The sequence below is a fragment of the Thecamonas trahens genome (assembly GCF_000142905.1).
Source record: "Thecamonas trahens ATCC 50062 unplaced genomic scaffold supercont1.31, whole genome shotgun sequence".
Lineage (NCBI taxonomy): Eukaryota > Apusomonadida > Apusomonadidae > Thecamonas > Thecamonas trahens.
In genome coordinates, this window is record NW_013657649.1 from 38,759 (window position 1) to 53,945 (window position 15,187).

The following is a 15,187-nucleotide window of genomic DNA, read 5'->3' on the forward strand; positions in this document are numbered from 1 at the left end:
CGGAGTTTGGGCCGCTGAACTTGCTCCGCGGTCTTGCCCGCAACCAAACTCAAAGTAGGTCGTCCTCATGGCGGGGGTGGGGGGGGGGGGAGAGGGAAGAGGGGTAGTAGTGGTGGTGGTGGTTGGGGAAGGGGGAGGGGGGGAGGGTGTTCGGTCATGTTGGCGCGCGGTGGGGAAGTGGGGGGTGGGGGGTGGGTGGGTAAAAATTTGGTGGATGGGGTGGGTTGGGAGAGGGGGATTACAGAGTTGGGGTTTGGGGTTGGTGGAAATGGACGCTTTTCTTCAGATGGATGCAAAGCCGCCGTGGCTGGCAGGGGCAGCGTTGCGCTTGCGGCGGCGGAAGGATATCCAGACGGTGGCGGCGATGGGAAGAGCAAGGGTGCAGATGTAGGTGAAGAGAACAGCTCCGTTGCCGACGACAAACATGATAGAGAGAGCGTTGAGTGAAGCAGGGTTGCTCGTCGATGCCATAGACTCGGCGATGCGGAGCGAGAAGAGCGAGGCGAGGAGCGAGAGGGTCTCCAGCCGGTTGGCAGCCGTCGAGGCAAACGGGTAGAGGAGGATGTTGGCCAGGAGCGCGGCGATGAGAATGAGCTGCAAGAGCGGAGCGGTGAAAACCGAGCCCTGCGGGAGGGCGGCGATGATAAAGGCAAAAGCCAGGCGGCGGATCATGACCAGGGCCTCAAACCACCACATGTGGTGTTTGTACGGCTCGAGTACAAACTCGGCCGACGAGAGGATAAGCGATGGGGTTGGGTGGAGGCCGGCGGCCTTGGCGGCTTCGCGTTGCTTGCGCGCCCGCTGGATGAAGAGACCGATGACCAGGACGGAGAGAAGGACCGAGCCTAGGATGAGGCCACCGACGAGCTCGAGCTCGCTCTGCTCGCTCCCGCCGCACTGGATCCACGGAGCGCCAGTCAGGTACTTGGGCGCCTTGACGCTCGACTCGAACGGAGCCGGGACGCAGGCAAACATGTACGACGACTGGACTGCAATGGGGAAGACCATCAGATAGACGACCACAAGCACCATCTTGACCAGCAGCGCGGTGATGCTAAAGGTGATCTCGCGGTACGAGTCGTCGACCCGCCCCGGGCCATCCTGAACCGATCCACCCAGCAGCGGGGCCGACGCGTAGCCAGAGCTCCGTAGCGTTGCACGCAGACGAGTGTAGTTGACGTACAGCGCAATCCGCCGCACAATGTAAGCCAGTACCATGAGGGTGACGGTGAACGGGACGATGAGCATGAAAAAGTAGTACGCAGCCCTAAAGTCGATCCCGTTGCACTGCAGGCCGGTCACCTGCAGGTTGGCTTTTTCCAGCGTGGCGCCAAAGACGACGACGGCCCGTGACCACGCCACCGAGAAACCCGAAACAATGGCGCCGGTTGTCTGCAAGTAGATGATCAGCGACTTGAGCGCCGACTCGATGTGCTCGATGCCGTGGTGCTTGGAAAAGTAGGCTTCGAGGCCGGAGCCATGGCCGGAACCGTGTCCGGCCTCGTCACCGTGTCCGTGCCCGTGCCCGTGCCCGTGCCCGTGACCCTGCGCCACGTCAGCGTTGTCGGTTGTTGCAAGCTCTTCGTCCGATGATGTTGCTGAGCGCCCATCGGTCGGCACTGCCTCGTGATGAAGGATAGAACCATCGGCCGGCGAGAGGCGGATCGAAATGAGGTAGCCGGACATGAGCATAAAGCCAATGCCGAGAATGATGACCTCAAAGGTCTCTGCCAGGCCCACAAAGACAAAGGCGATGAGGACGGCAATCTCCAGCACAAGCAGCGCCATCTCGCGCCAAAGCTCGAGGAGAGTGCGAAGGATCTTGCGGAGGGTCTGACACGGGCCGAGGCCCGCAACCGAGGCAAACGATCTTGTAACTAGGACAGTGTGGAAGCCGCGCTGGAAGAAGAGCATGAGAAAGACGCCAAAGAGGAGGCAGCCCATGAGCGAGACAGCAATGATGAGCGGCGTGGCGCCAGACGTTGTGCACTTGAGGCACTCGCCCTCGAGAGTGAGAAAGTAGCCGTCCTCACACTGCGAGCAGAGCCTGCCAGTGAAGCCTTCCTCGCAGGGAGAGCACTCCTCGTGGGCGATGCCGGTCAGGTAAGAGACGTAGCAGTTTCCCTCGGGCTTGCAAGCGCCTGCGGCCTTGGTCTCGCCGACGTCTGTCGACTCGTTGTCGTCCGAGTTATCCTCGCCGACACTGGAGTGGGAAGACCACGATCGGGCTTCGGTGCTGTTGTGGTGGCCACTCTCGCCGTGCTCGCCATGCTCGCCCTCCTCGTCCTCCTCTTCCTCCTCGCCCTCAAGCTCGGCACACTCGGTGACGGCAAAGTGATAGCGCGGCGGAACATCAAACTCGCCTCCGAAGCCAGGCGTGCGGCTGGATGTTGGTGCCGGCTCGATGGTCAGCGCTTCGGGATAGAAGCCCTCGGGCCACTTGAACGATGTGCCGCCAGGGCACTCTGCGTTGGGCGGGCAGACGTAGCAGTTGTCGGGCGGGACGCCGTAGAAGCTTGGTCGGCACTGGCAGTTGTCATAGGAAAAGTACTGCGGGGAGACCTTGAGTGTGAGCGAGGGGATGGCCGAGTTGACAAGATCGAAGCAGAGCGCCGTGTCCGAGATGATCGATGCGTTGGCAGTCTGGATGTAGACCGAGCTGGGGGCTGCGAGCGGCGTCGGCGCGCGCATGAGGTCATTGCCGGAAAGATCGAGGAGGAGCAGGTTGAGCAGCGGCCCGGCAACAACCCTGCCATCGATGGTCGAGGCTGGCAGGCCGCCAGTCAGGTTGTTGTGGGCGAGATCAAGGTAGTACGCGCTGGGGAAGTAGCGAAACGTGGTGACAAAGTCCCCGCCGAGCTTGTTGTTCCGGAGCGTGACGGCTTTGGCAAAGAAGAGCGAAAAGTCGACCGAAGTAAAGGCGTTGTTCGAGGCGATGAGCTCGACGAGCGACCCGCACAAAGAGAGCCGCTGCATCGGGCTGTTGACTGGGCCGGAGAGCTTGTTGAAGGCAATGTCCAGGATCTCGAGGTGAGAGCTCGGCAAGTAGGGGCAAAAGCCCGGCGGGATCTCGCCTGAGAGCGAGTTGTTCTGAACCCGGAGGCTCCGCAGCTTGATCGAGAGCACTGGCGGGAGTGAGCCGGTGAGCTTGTTGTTGGACAGATCAAGATCACGCAGCGGCGATGAGCTGTTGAGGGCGGGAATCGAGCCGGTGAGTGCATTCGACCGGAGGTAGATCTCGGCGAGCATTGACTTTGGGCTCTGCGGCAACGCAATCGAGCCGGAAAGATAGTTGCTGTTGAATGAGAGCGCCTGGAGGCGCGGCGCGTAGGCGGCGTCGGTGATGCACGGCGGGAGTGGTCCAGAAATGCCCATCTCGGTGAGCTCGATCCGCTCGAGTGCGGCAAACACTGGCGCCAGCACGGTAGGGTCCGTCGGAAACACGTTCGTTTGTTCGAGTTGGTGCCGCTGAGGGCGATGGTGATCAGCGGCGGCCTCACATGAGTCTTCACCGCGTTGCTAAAGGTGACTGGATTGAGGCCCGGCCAGAAGAGGAACGACCATTCGCCGTGCTCTGGCTGGTAGTTGCCCCAGCAGGTAAAAGTGGACGCGTTGAGACACTGTGGACTCATCCAATTTGCGCCGTCGAGTGTGTGGTACAGCGCCATAACTGCGTCGTGGACCTCGGCTGCAGTCGCAGGCTTAGCAGTCGGGCACAAAGGCAGGCGATCATCGATCTCATCGGTAGAATGGGCCGAGAGCGAGTTGGTGGGCGAGAGGGAAGAGAGCGGAGAGAGTTGAGCCGCCTCGAGGTCTGAAAGAGTGCCGTCGTAGGATGCGGCCGAGCGGGGAGTAGCCGATCGAGAGATATGCGAGTTGGAGGCGAGAGCGTGACGGGTGACCGGCGAGGGATGGTCTTGGCCATCGGAACGGTGCTGGCCATCAGAACGGTGCTGGAGACCATGATGATGTGAGATGTGTTGGGTATGTGAATGAAGTACTTTGTTGTTGGTGAAGACTCCAACACTTGTTGCCTTTTCTTGATCCGATGCGACTGTATCCACGGGAGTGGGGCTGGCCATGGTTATGGTCATGATCATGGGCTTGGTTGCGGGCGTTGTAAGCGAGGGCGACGACGGCTCGCCACTGGCACGTGCACCATCTCCCGCACTCGCAAGGGAAGGGTGGACGAGAGCTACAACCACCGCCATGAGTAGCACACCTCGCGCCTTGTCACCAAAGCGCATGTTTGGTGTGGCAGTGGATGTCCTTGTCTGACTAAACAGGGTTGAGTTGAGTGGTATCGTCCTGCGTGCAAGAAGAAGGTTGGGGCGGAGGGGGGCAGGTGGGGGGGGGGGGGGGGGGGGGGGGGGCATGGTGGTGGAGTCATGATATTTTGGCAGTCAAAAAAAAATAAACATGTAGCGGCAGGGTGCAGGGCAGGGGTGGGATAGAGGGGTGGGATGGCGTATTAGTTGATGTGGAAGTGGAGGGGTGTACGTGATCCGTTGCTTGCCTTGGTGTGGGTGAGGATAGGGCGTGCGAGAAGGGTGGGGGAGAGGGCACGGGGGCGTGTTGATCGAGCCACGATATCGGCAGTGAAAAAAGGTATGTGGCGGCAGGGTGTGGCGGTAGGGTGTGGGGCAGGGTGTGGGATAGAGGGGTGGGATAGAGGGGTGGGATGGCGTATTAGTTGATGTAGAAGTGAAGGGATGGTACGTGATCCGTTGCTTGCCTTGGTGTGGGTAAGAGCTCTCATTGACAAAGCAACAACCGCGCTGCCCAACAAGCAGGCGACACCGGATGAAGCCACAACGGCAGCAAATCTGTTGGGATACCAGCTGTGCTGTAGTAGCTGGCCTCGCAAAAGCCCGCGAAGTTCCAGATCAACGAAACCATGCCGATATACAGTGCGGCTGAAGATGCCGGCAGTAGAACCTTGCGATGGCGGCGGTCGTGTGTTGGCAGCTCTCTCTCTCTCTGTCAGGAGAGTGCTGCTATCTTTGACGCAAACGAGGAGCTCGCGAGGGACACTCTAGCCTCTTACAAGAAAACCAATGACAGCAAAGGGTGTGCGGTGGACAGGTCGAGGTATGTGGCCATTGCTGGTCATGGGGGTTGTGGTAGGGATGGCATGTCTGTCGGTGGTGGCTACCTGTGGCGCGGCTTGTGACGCCAATGACAGCCACAGCAACGCACTGCGGCCCATCGCCTCGGCCAACCCGCACTCAAGTGAGACAAGCCGGCCCAAGCCGAGACAGCCCATTCCAAGGAAGGTCTACTCGGATCGGAAAGGCGACAGGCCCGGTTCGTCGCGAGCCATTGCATCGCCGCCACCGATCTACATCGGAACGCTCGCGCTCAACACAACCGATGAGTGGAGCAGGGTCAAGGTGGAGCGAATTGACAACGATCATGTGATGATGATTGCAGGTGGAAATGTACTTGCGGTGCGGGAGGACGACCTGCTTGCGCACAAGATCTTCGCGCTCCCTCCCGGCGTCACCTCGCCTGTTGGCTACTACTTTGACACCGGGTACCTGATCCTTACGCCCGCGCCGAACAAGGTGGTGTACTACACCTGCGCTTTGCCGTTCTCGTACTCTGGCCAGATGTGCAGTTTGGTCCCGTATCGGACGCTTGCGCTTACCAACGTTTCCATCACCACTGATTGGGTGGACATGGCGTACGGCGAGTCGAACGAGACGTACGTGCGGTACGGATACCTGCTTGCCGCTGATGGGACAGTGGTTGAGATCAAGAACATCGACGAGCCGGACAATGCTGGAGTGACCAAGACCTTTACGCTCGCCAGTCTTGTACCGAGCGTTGTGGCCAAGTACCCACACGTGCTGTCGGTGGTGGGCATGGCCGACTTTGACAACATAGCCCGCGAGTACGTCTGGTTCACCCTCACCGGCTCAGACCCGACGACCCATTTGCATCTCAGGCCGCCAGGCGTGGTGCTTGCCTTTGCCATCTCCACAGGCTCGATCGTCAGCACTGCGTTCTCGCTCCCGACCCCCATGGGTATTGTCCACTACGCCGAGTCACTGGCGCTGACTCACTACGGCGGGGCGATCACCACCGAGCTCATTGCGTACGGCTCGTCGGCAGCATCGCAGAGCATTACCGCGTCGTGGGCAGCGTCTGGTCGGACAGCGTCGGCCTGCGCCATCAACGCTGGTACCTTTACCAACGACAACATGATATTTGTCGTCTCGGAGCACGGATCAGGCCTCGAGCTTGTCCACATCGACGCCAACACCGCGGGGTCAGCGACCCTGCCTATGGTGACGGACAGCCATCACTCACCGCGTGGTGCCAGTCACAGGTCTACGACGCCAACTCGTCGGCGGCAGCCTACCTGCCAGCCACTCTCTCCGGTGGGCATCAAGTCGTTGAGGTCTACGCCACGCCAGTGATCAGTCTCCCTCATCCGCCGCTCCACACGCCGCCTGTGCGCTCTGGCTCGACCTCGCTCTGCACCGATCCAAACATGGGCACGACATGCCTCATGGCATGCGATCCACTCCCGGCTGTTGCTTGCGATCCTGTCGATCCCGGACCGGCCACAGTCGCTGGTCGCCCTGCTGCCTGCTTCCTCCTCCCGAATCATCCGGACGTGTGCAACTTTTGTCCGCCAGCCTGGGCGCAGTACTGTCCGTAGCTGCAGTCTGTCCGTCCCTGTCACTGCCCATCGCTGCCCATCGCTGCCCATCGCTGCCCATTGCTCCCTGTCGCTGCCCATCGCTGCCCATCGCAGCCCATCGCAGCCCATCGCTCCCTGCCGCTGCCCATCGCTCCCTGTCGCTGCCCATCGCTGCCCATCGCAGCCCATCGCAGCCCATCGCTGCCCATCGCTCCCCATCGCTCCCTGCCGCTGCCCATCGCTCCCTGTCGCAGCCCATCGCTGCTTACCACAATATCTCACATCATCCTCACACCCTCTATCGACATACCCGCTTACGCTACGTTGCCTTTCTCCCTGCCCCTCCCACCAAACCCAATTCGTTGGCCAACAGCATGGCAGCCGAGCCATCGAAGGGAATGGAAGGCGACCAATGGAAAGAAAGCAATGGAGCCCAAAACAGCGACGGATTTTCGGGATTGCGGCTGTAACGGCAGAATGGCAGCCACAGCACAGCAGCACGACTCAGATCAGAGCCAGAAGCAACACCAACCAGACACGGCGACAGACAGTGCCCACTGTACACCGCACTCATCCACAGTCACGTCTTTCACACTACATTCCACAACTGAGCAATATGGCTCGCCGTAAGAAGGACAAGCAGGGCAAACAAGGCAAGAACGTGGCCGACGAGTCGGCTGGTGGTGCCGGTCCGAGCGCCGGTGGCGGTGGCTCCCGTGGTGGCTCTCGGGGCAGGTATCGCGGCGGCTCGCGCGGAGGACGGAGGAACGGAGGTGGCGCTCCGACTGCAGCATCTTTTCCTACTGCAAGCTTTATTGGTGCCCTTGATGCGCCGGCCGATCGACCGTTTGTGGCTATTGATGGATCGCTGATGGAAGGCGGCGGGCAGATTCTCCGCAACTCGTTTGCATGCGCCACCCTGCTGGGCAAGCCCATTCACGTCTCCTCCATCCGGGCAGGGCGATCGGTGCCTGGTCTTCGTGCGCAGCATCTGGTCGGCATCAATCTAGTGGCAAAGATGTGCGGTGCAGAGCTGGCGGGCAACGGGCTCAAGTCTGTCGAGGTCAAGTTCCTGCCGCCGGCCGCCGGCGTGGGCCGCGTGGCCAGCGGCTCTTACGACGGCAACATCCCCTCGGCGGGATCGACGACTCTACTGGCGCAAGTCTCGCTCCCGGTCCTGCTCTTTGCACCTGGGCCAACAACGCTGAACATGACCGGTGGGACCAACGCGTCGCACGCGCCGCAGATCGACTACACGCTCCAGGTCCTCTTTCCCACCCTCGCCCGCATGGGCATCGACGATCTCGACCTCACCATCGCCCGTCGCGGCTTCTACCCCAAGGGCTGTGGCAAAGTTGTGCTCGAGGTCAGCCCCGTTGAGGCCATCCGTCCCATCGTGGCCCTCGACCGCGGCATCGTCACCTCGGTCGATGTCTTTGCCTTTACCGCCGGCCGCGTCCCGGCCTCGGTCGGCCCACGCATGGCCGACGCGGCGGGCAAGATGCTCGCCTGGTGGTTCGGCTCGGCAGGCGTCGGTGTGGCCGAGGGTGACGCGGACGTTGTACTCAACGTCGAGACGCCGCACATCGATGAGCCGCTCGCCTTTGGCAACGGCACCGGCATCCTCCTCGTCGCCCACACCTCGACCGGCGAGCGGCTCGCCGGCTCGGCGCTGGGCGCCAAGGGCACTCCGGCTGAGGACGTCGGCCGCCAGGCCGCCCAGATGCTGATCACCCAGCTCGAGGCTGGCGGCTGCACCGACGAGTACCTCACCGACCAGCTCATCATCTACATGGCACTGGCCGACGGCGAGTCACGCATCCGCTGCGGCCCGCTCTCGCTCCATACCCAGACCGCCATCCACTTTGTCTCACTCCTCACTGGCGCCACTTTTGACGTTACTCCCGACACAGACCCGTCCATCGCCGGCCACTCGACCAACGTCATCACCTGCCAGGGCATCGGCTTCCGCGCCCCTCCTTTGTAAACGCGGCCTCTGTTGCTCATGTGCGGCACGTGGCGAGGGGAAATAGGTGTTAATGCGGCTGACTACTACGCCTACGCGACACTGCGGCGGCCGTAGAAGCGGGCGAGCATGCGGTCCGAGTAATCCTTGAGGACGCGGTAGAGGACGTCGCGGTTCGGCTCGGCGTCGACGTAGTCGTCGATGCCCTCGACAAGTGTCTTGAGGAAGATGAGCGAGGTGTTGAGCGCATTCCACACGTTGGAGAGGGTGAGGCCGGACTTTTCGACAATGTCGTGCTTGGAGAGGCCGGTGAGGAAGTCGAGGAGGTACGAGTTGAGGTGCACGCCCTCGACGTCGAGCGTGGGCAGGGCGCCAGCGTCGAGCTCGATGCCAGCACGGAGCGACGAGGCGAGCTCGTCGGCGTTGAGGAACGAGTCGCCGAGGCCCGAGAGGGCGACAAACGGCGAACGCGCCTTGGTGGCCTCCACCGAGTCGGAGAGGGCGAGCGCGGCGTACGCGTCCTCGGCGCCTGGCGCGCCGACCGGGAACTCAAACTGCGAGACCGGGAGTGGCTCCGGGTCGTCGACGGCCTTGTTGCTAAGCTTGCGAACCAGCTCGGCAGCCTTGAGCGCGTACTGCGTGTACACCTCGAGCGTCGTCGAGTTGTAGTCGGCAATGGCCGGGAGCAGGGCCTCGTCGATCGGCGGGAGAACCGGCGACGCCGCAGGATCCTTGGACTTGAGCGTGCACGGGTGGACCGGGACGCGCCCCACGATGTAGCACACAAGGAGCATGAGGATGGAGACGTCGGCCTCGGCGTCCTCGGCCTCGTGCGCCTCGGCAACCTCGGCCTGCTGCAGCTCGTACGCCGCCAGGCGGTGGAGCATGCCGGTCTGCAGGAGGTGGATGAGCGCGAGCGACGACGGGCCCTCCGAGTGCAGCGCCATGGCCATCTGTGAGAGGCCCGACGGCGCACCCTCCACGTTGACAAGCAGCCGCTGGGCGAGGAGCTCGACCGCAAACCGGAAGTGGAGCCGCATCTGCGCCCCAATGTGCGACTTGGTCGACGAGAGCGCGTACAGCGGGTGGTCCATCAGCGTCGCCGCCGCGTTGATGACCGAGTTTGACTCGATCGTCGCGTCGTCCGAAACCTTGCCCTTGGAGAGGAGCCGGAGCACAAGCGTATCCGAGAGCGGGTAGTGCCCGCGGAGGTGCGGCGTCTCGGCCGAGAGCAGCCGGTTGACCTTGGACAGCGCCACTCCGTAGAAGACAACGTGCCCAATGTGGTCGAATCCACGACGCCCGGCGCGACCCGCCATCTGGCGGTACTGCAGCGAGTCGAGGTAGATCGAGTCACCGGCAAAAACTACGGTCTTACACGGCATGTGAATGCCGAGCGCCAGCGTCTCGGTCGCAACCACTAGCTTGAGGTAGTGCGCCCGGAAGAGGCGCTCCACAGCCTCGCGGTACTTGCGCGGGAGACCGGCGTGGTGGACGCCGACACCGCGGAGGAGGCCCTCCTTGAGGATGTCGTCGATGGCCGGATCGTTGGAGATCTGCAGACCGCGGAGAATGGCATTGATGTCGTCGGTGTCGACTGACGAGCCGACCGCCACAAGCGTAAACGCCTCGGTGTCGATCACGTCCTCATCGACCTGGTTCTCGGCGCCGACAAGGTCGTCCATCATGGCCTCCTCCTCAGCGTTCTTCGACGTCTTCTTGTCGCGGTTCCGCTTCGCCATCTTGGCTGCCTTTTTGTTCGCCCGCGCCGCGCGCTTGGCCGATCGTTGTGCCGACGACGCCTGGCGTGCCGCAGCCTCGGACTCCATGAGTGTCGAAATGACCGTGGCAGCCAGAGAGACGCACATCTCCTGCGAAAAGTTGAACGCAATCGCCGGCAGCCGCTTCGTCGCCGCCAGGGCGGTCACCACCTCCACAAAGTGCTCCTTGAGGAAATCGTCAGAGTCCATCTTGACGCCGGCCGTCAGCGCCTCGTCCACACGCGCGTTGACCGTGTTGTTGAGCGGCCGCGAGAACGCCGCGAGGACCTTGCCCACCGACGACTCGCTGCCCTCGCGCATCCACGCCTCCAGCCGCGCCTTGACGTCCAGCTCCCAGCCACGCGCCTCGTCACGCGTCACCGCCGCCGCAATGGGGAACACGCTCTCGGGCACCAGCGCATCAGTCAGCTCGGTGTCGTCCAGCCCGTCCTCGGCCGAGACCTCCACCATGCGGTCGTAGAGCGCAAGCGTGTCCGGGGGCTCAAAGGCCAGGTTGCCGGGCACACCCTCGTCACCGGAGAGCTTGGTCGTCGTCAGCGTGGCGCACGGGTGGACCGGCACAAACGCCTCGGTGTTGATGTCCTCCAGCGGCGGGTGGACCGTGTCGATGACCGACCACGACCACGACGTGATCTCGTCCTCAGCCGTCACCACCGTCCGGTCCTCGTCGGTCGACGGCGAGGGGAGGAAGACCGTCTTCTTGAGATCGGCCCATCGGTGCGGGTGCTTGACCAGCGTCACACCGTAGCCACGCGAGAGCCGGTCCTCAGGCTTGACCCCGGACGCAATCTCCTTCTTGGTCAGCTTGATCATCGCAAGCTCCTGCTCGCGCTTCGCGTTCTGAATGTCGCGGAGCCACTGGCAGAACTCGTCCGGGTTACCGATTGTCGCCGAGAGCGCAAGGAACGGCGACGAAATGAGGAGCAGGAGCCGCTCCCACACCTTACCGGCAGACTTGTTGATCGAATGAACCTCGTCAAAGATGCAGTACTTGATCCGCGTCGTCCACTCGCGGACCTTGGGCGCCGACGAAAGAAGGAGCTGCTCGAGCATCTCGGGCACCGTGATGAGCACCTGGCACCGGAGCGGCTTGTACGCGTACTTTCGGTGATGACGCCGTAGACAGACATGCCGGCAGAGGTCTGCGGGTAGTCCTTGTTGCCAAACCGCGCGTACACGTCCGCCGCAACCTGGTTGACCAGCGCCTTGGTCGGCGCAATGTAGATGGCCACTCCCGAGTGCGACGTAGTGAGAACAGACTCCATGCAGTAGAACGAGACATACGTCTTGCCCGACGACGTCGGTGCAGACACCAGCGCAGAGTCATTGCGGTCGACCGCGTCGAGGAGCTTGACCTGCCACTCGTCGGGCACAAAGCCCTTGGCCCGCGGGTCGGCCTTGAGCCCGCGCGGCCGCTCCATGAGGTGACCCTGGTACACGAGCTGGAACCGCGCCGACGAGAGGCCGACCGAGGTCAGCTCAAAGTTGGCGTTGTCCTCGGCGTTGATCTCCAGGAACTCCTCCACCGATCCAAAGCCACGGGCACCATCCTCGAGCACGTTGATGACCGACTCGTCCGACTCGGTCCGCTCCGCCGGATCGTCCGAGAAGCCCAGGATCTCCAGCAGGCTCGGGAGCTTGCCCGCGACCCGCGTCTCGACCGCAGCGGCCACCTCACCGAGGCCGATGAAGCGGAGCGCAAAGACAAGCCCAGTCACGTCGTGCTCGTCGAGCACGTTGTGTGCCCGCGGGTAGTCTGCCGACGACGGACCGTACGTGTTGAGAATGTCAAAGACAAGGCGGAAGATGGTGACCGCCGTCGCCACCTCGGCGGCGTCGGGGAACGTCTTCCGGTCGGCCAGCGAGACCTCGCCCAGCTCCGACGCAGCCTTGCGCTCCTCGCGCCAAAGCTTGCAGTACCGCGCCAGCGTGTAGAGCGAGGCCTTGGACTTGAGGACGTGGACCTCGGTCTTGCGGTCGACGGCCACGTGGTCGAGGAACTTGCGCTGAACAAGCTCGTTGATGGCAAACGCGTGGTCCGCCGTCGCCTGCGCCTGCTTGTGGAGGGTGACCCACTGGGTGAGCGTGTGCTGCAGCCGCTCGCGGTTCCGCTTCAGCTCGTTCTCGTACTTCATGCGGTCGGTCTTAGACAAGGCCTTGATCTGCTTGGCGGTAAGCCGGCGCGACGCGCCGGTCGCCTCGGGGTTCTGGCTGCTCTTCTTGCCCTTGGAGCTGCCCTTCTTGCTGTGGTGCCGGGCCTTGGGCGCCGAGCTCGACGAGCTCGCCCCGTCGTTCGACTTCATGATGATCGGGTTGGCGTGCATCTTGAGCGAGCCCGTAAGCGACTCGGCGTACTTGTGGAGGAACGAGGTGTACTTTTGGTCGCCGCGGAGCGCAGAGTCCCGGTTGGCGTGCTTCCGCGCGAGCTTGACAGACTCGCCCTTGACGTGCCAGAGGAACTTGGACTGCCGGCGGTAGACCCGGATGTCCTCCTCCACCTCCTTGCGCAGCGCGTCGGTGGCGTCGTCGACCGTAAACTCGGTCGAACCCTCCGGCGGCTCGGGCCAAGTCTTGATGTCCTTGTCGTAGATCCGCCGGACAAGAGTCTTGAGGTACTGCGTCCGCTTCCGCTTCTCAAACGTCAGCAGCGCCTTGTACCCCGCGTTAAGCCACGAGATGTTCTCCTTGTCCATCGGCTCCGGGTCAGCAATGACCTCGTCCTCAAGGTATGTCTCCACCAGCCGCGTCGCTGGGTTCCACCGCGTCCGGTCAAAGAACGTCGCTCCAGGCATGCCCGAGAGCTCAGTCAGCGCGTCGCGCGGGTGCAGGTAAGACAGGTCCACGCCCTTGTAGTCGGTGATGGCGTCGAGGAGCTCGTTGTGGACCGGATAGAGGAGCTCGGCCCGCGGCGCCTCGGGCGCGTTGGCGTACGCGTCGTCAGTCTCCGACGACCCGTCCGACTCGTCGGCCTCATCCTTGCCAGCCGCGTCCGACGCACCGCCCTTGCCCGACGACTGGGCAGGCCCGTCGGAACCGTCGTCCGACGACGTGAGGTCGTCGTCCCACGCACCGCCCGACGACGACTCGTCGTCGGACCCGTCGCCGTCGGCCTCCACCGCCACCGCGCCGGTACCGCCGACGGTCGACGACGACTCGCCAGCAGGCGTCGCCGCAGCCTCGGCCGCAGCCTGCGCCTCGGCAGCCTGCGCCGCGAGGTAGTCGGCCCGCGACGGTGCGACCTTGGCCTTGGGGCCGTTCGCCAGCGCCTCGGCCTCGGCCGCAGCCTTGGCACGCACCCGCCGGGTGTGGGCTGAGACCTGGTGCGGGACGGTCGGCGTCGTGCCGACCGCAAGCAGCGGCGCGGCAGCAAGACCAGCCGCGCCCGCCAGCGCCGCGTAGTCGTTCACAACCTCGGCCGGAACGCCCCAGTCGTCGATGGCGCCTGTCGCCAGCGACGGCTTCTGCGTGCACACGTTGAGCAGCAGGGCGCAGAGCCGAAAGTCGGCCAGGTCGACCAGCTCGCGCGCACGCGCACCGTCGGCTCCGATCACGCCCGCAAGGCCCTCACGGAGCCCGCCCTTGACCGCCAGCGGGAAGCCAAAGACCGCAACGGACCGCTCGGCAACAGCAGAGACAAACGGAAGGAGACCGGCGTAGTGCGCGGCAGAAACAGGCGCGTCGAGCGCCTGGCCGCGGAACTTGAGCGGGAGGCCGTGGTGGACAAAGGCGAGCGAGAGGAGGAAAATGCGCGCGAGATCTTCGACCACCGCCGCAAGCTCGGCCGGAAGCTGAGCCTTGGCCGCCACAATCGACTTGACAGCCGCCACGCCCGTCGCGTAGCTAACCGACGCGCCGGCCACACCGTCAGCACCCACCGCAGCTGCGGCTGCCTCGGGAACCGACGCCAGCGCAGCGTCAGCCTCGGCAAGCGCCGCCTGCGCCGCAGCCGTCTTCTCCACAAGCACCGCGTCCATGATCGGGAGAATCGGCTTCATCGAGAAGAACTCGGACTCGGCGCGGACAACAAAGCCCGAAATGGTGTTGTTCCGCTCAGAGAGGCCTGCGGCAAAGACGCAGTGGAACCGCTTGAGCAGAGCCTTGAGCACAAAGGCGTGGAGAACACGCGCGGCCTCCGGGTTGGGGAACGCACCCTTGTCCTCCTCCTCGTCGCCGGCGTCGGCGTCGGCAAAGGTGGTCGAGAGGAACTTGGTCGTACCCTCATGGACCACGATAAACGCGGGCTCCTTGTCGATGAGGTACTCATCCCACTCGGGACCAAACCACGAGTCGAGCACATCGATGTTGACATCGGTGTTGAGCCGGAGGTGGAGGACGACAAGCGAGCGGACGAGACGCATGAGCGGCGAGGCCGACCAGAGGAGCGACTCGTGAGCGACAAACATGACGACACGGAAGAAGACGCCCTTGGTGCGAAGCGAGGCAAGGAAGCGCTCAACAGCAAAGACAACATGAAGAATGGAACCTCCGTTGGTCCAATCCACATGAGCCGAATCAAGCGCAGTCAGGAGGAGCGAGTCAAGCTCGAGCAGGGCAAGCTCAGAGGCACCCACATCCGACAAGAGGTTGAGGAACCTGGGCTTCAGCCCAGAGTAAAAGTCAGAAACCTTGGCTTCATAGTTTTCACGGGTATACTCTGCAGTCATGTACCTGTGGGGGTGGGGGGGGTGGGGTAGATAAGGGTGGGTTGATGGGGAGGGGGGGAAGTGGGGGGAAGGGGGGGTAGTGGGGGGGATATGCGGAGGGGGCGCGGTGGGGGGGGGGTGCGGC

At 63.2% G+C, this 15,187-nt stretch overlaps 3 protein-coding genes across 3 annotated transcripts; 1 reads left to right on the plus strand and 2 right to left on the minus strand.

The window, feature by feature from the left end:
- Window positions 1-261: 261 nt before the first annotated feature.
- Window positions 262-4,139, minus strand: AMSG_07107 (leucine Rich Repeat family protein). Its single transcript, XM_013901129.1, has one exon. It carries the CDS (start codon window positions 3,373-3,375, stop codon window positions 283-285), a length of 3,093 nt encoding a protein of 1,030 aa, XP_013756583.1. The 5' UTR covers window positions 3,376-4,139; the 3' UTR covers window positions 262-282.
- Window positions 4,140-5,057: 918 nt separating this feature from the next.
- On the plus strand, window positions 5,058-8,639 carry AMSG_12041 (uncharacterized protein; the record flags this gene model as incomplete). Its single annotated transcript, XM_013901215.1, has 3 exons — window positions 5,058-5,091; window positions 5,296-6,274; window positions 7,388-8,639. 3 exons carry the CDS (start codon window positions 5,058-5,060, stop codon window positions 8,637-8,639), a joined length of 2,265 nt encoding a protein of 754 aa, XP_013756669.1.
- Window positions 8,640-8,710: 71 nt separating this feature from the next.
- Window positions 8,711-15,063, minus strand: AMSG_07110 (DEAD/DEAH box helicase; the record flags this gene model as incomplete). The annotated part of the gene is made up of 2 exons (XM_013901130.1): window positions 8,711-11,473; window positions 11,515-15,063. 2 exons carry the CDS (start codon window positions 15,061-15,063, stop codon window positions 8,711-8,713), a joined length of 6,312 nt encoding a protein of 2,103 aa, XP_013756584.1.
- Window positions 15,064-15,187: the final 124 nt, after the last annotated feature.

What these genes read in the sequence shown, in the direction of transcription:
- AMSG_07107 (XM_013901129.1), bottom strand. Translation starts at nt 3,375, where the DNA reads ATGGGCATTTCTGGACCACTCCCGCCGTGCATCACCGACGCCGCCTAC.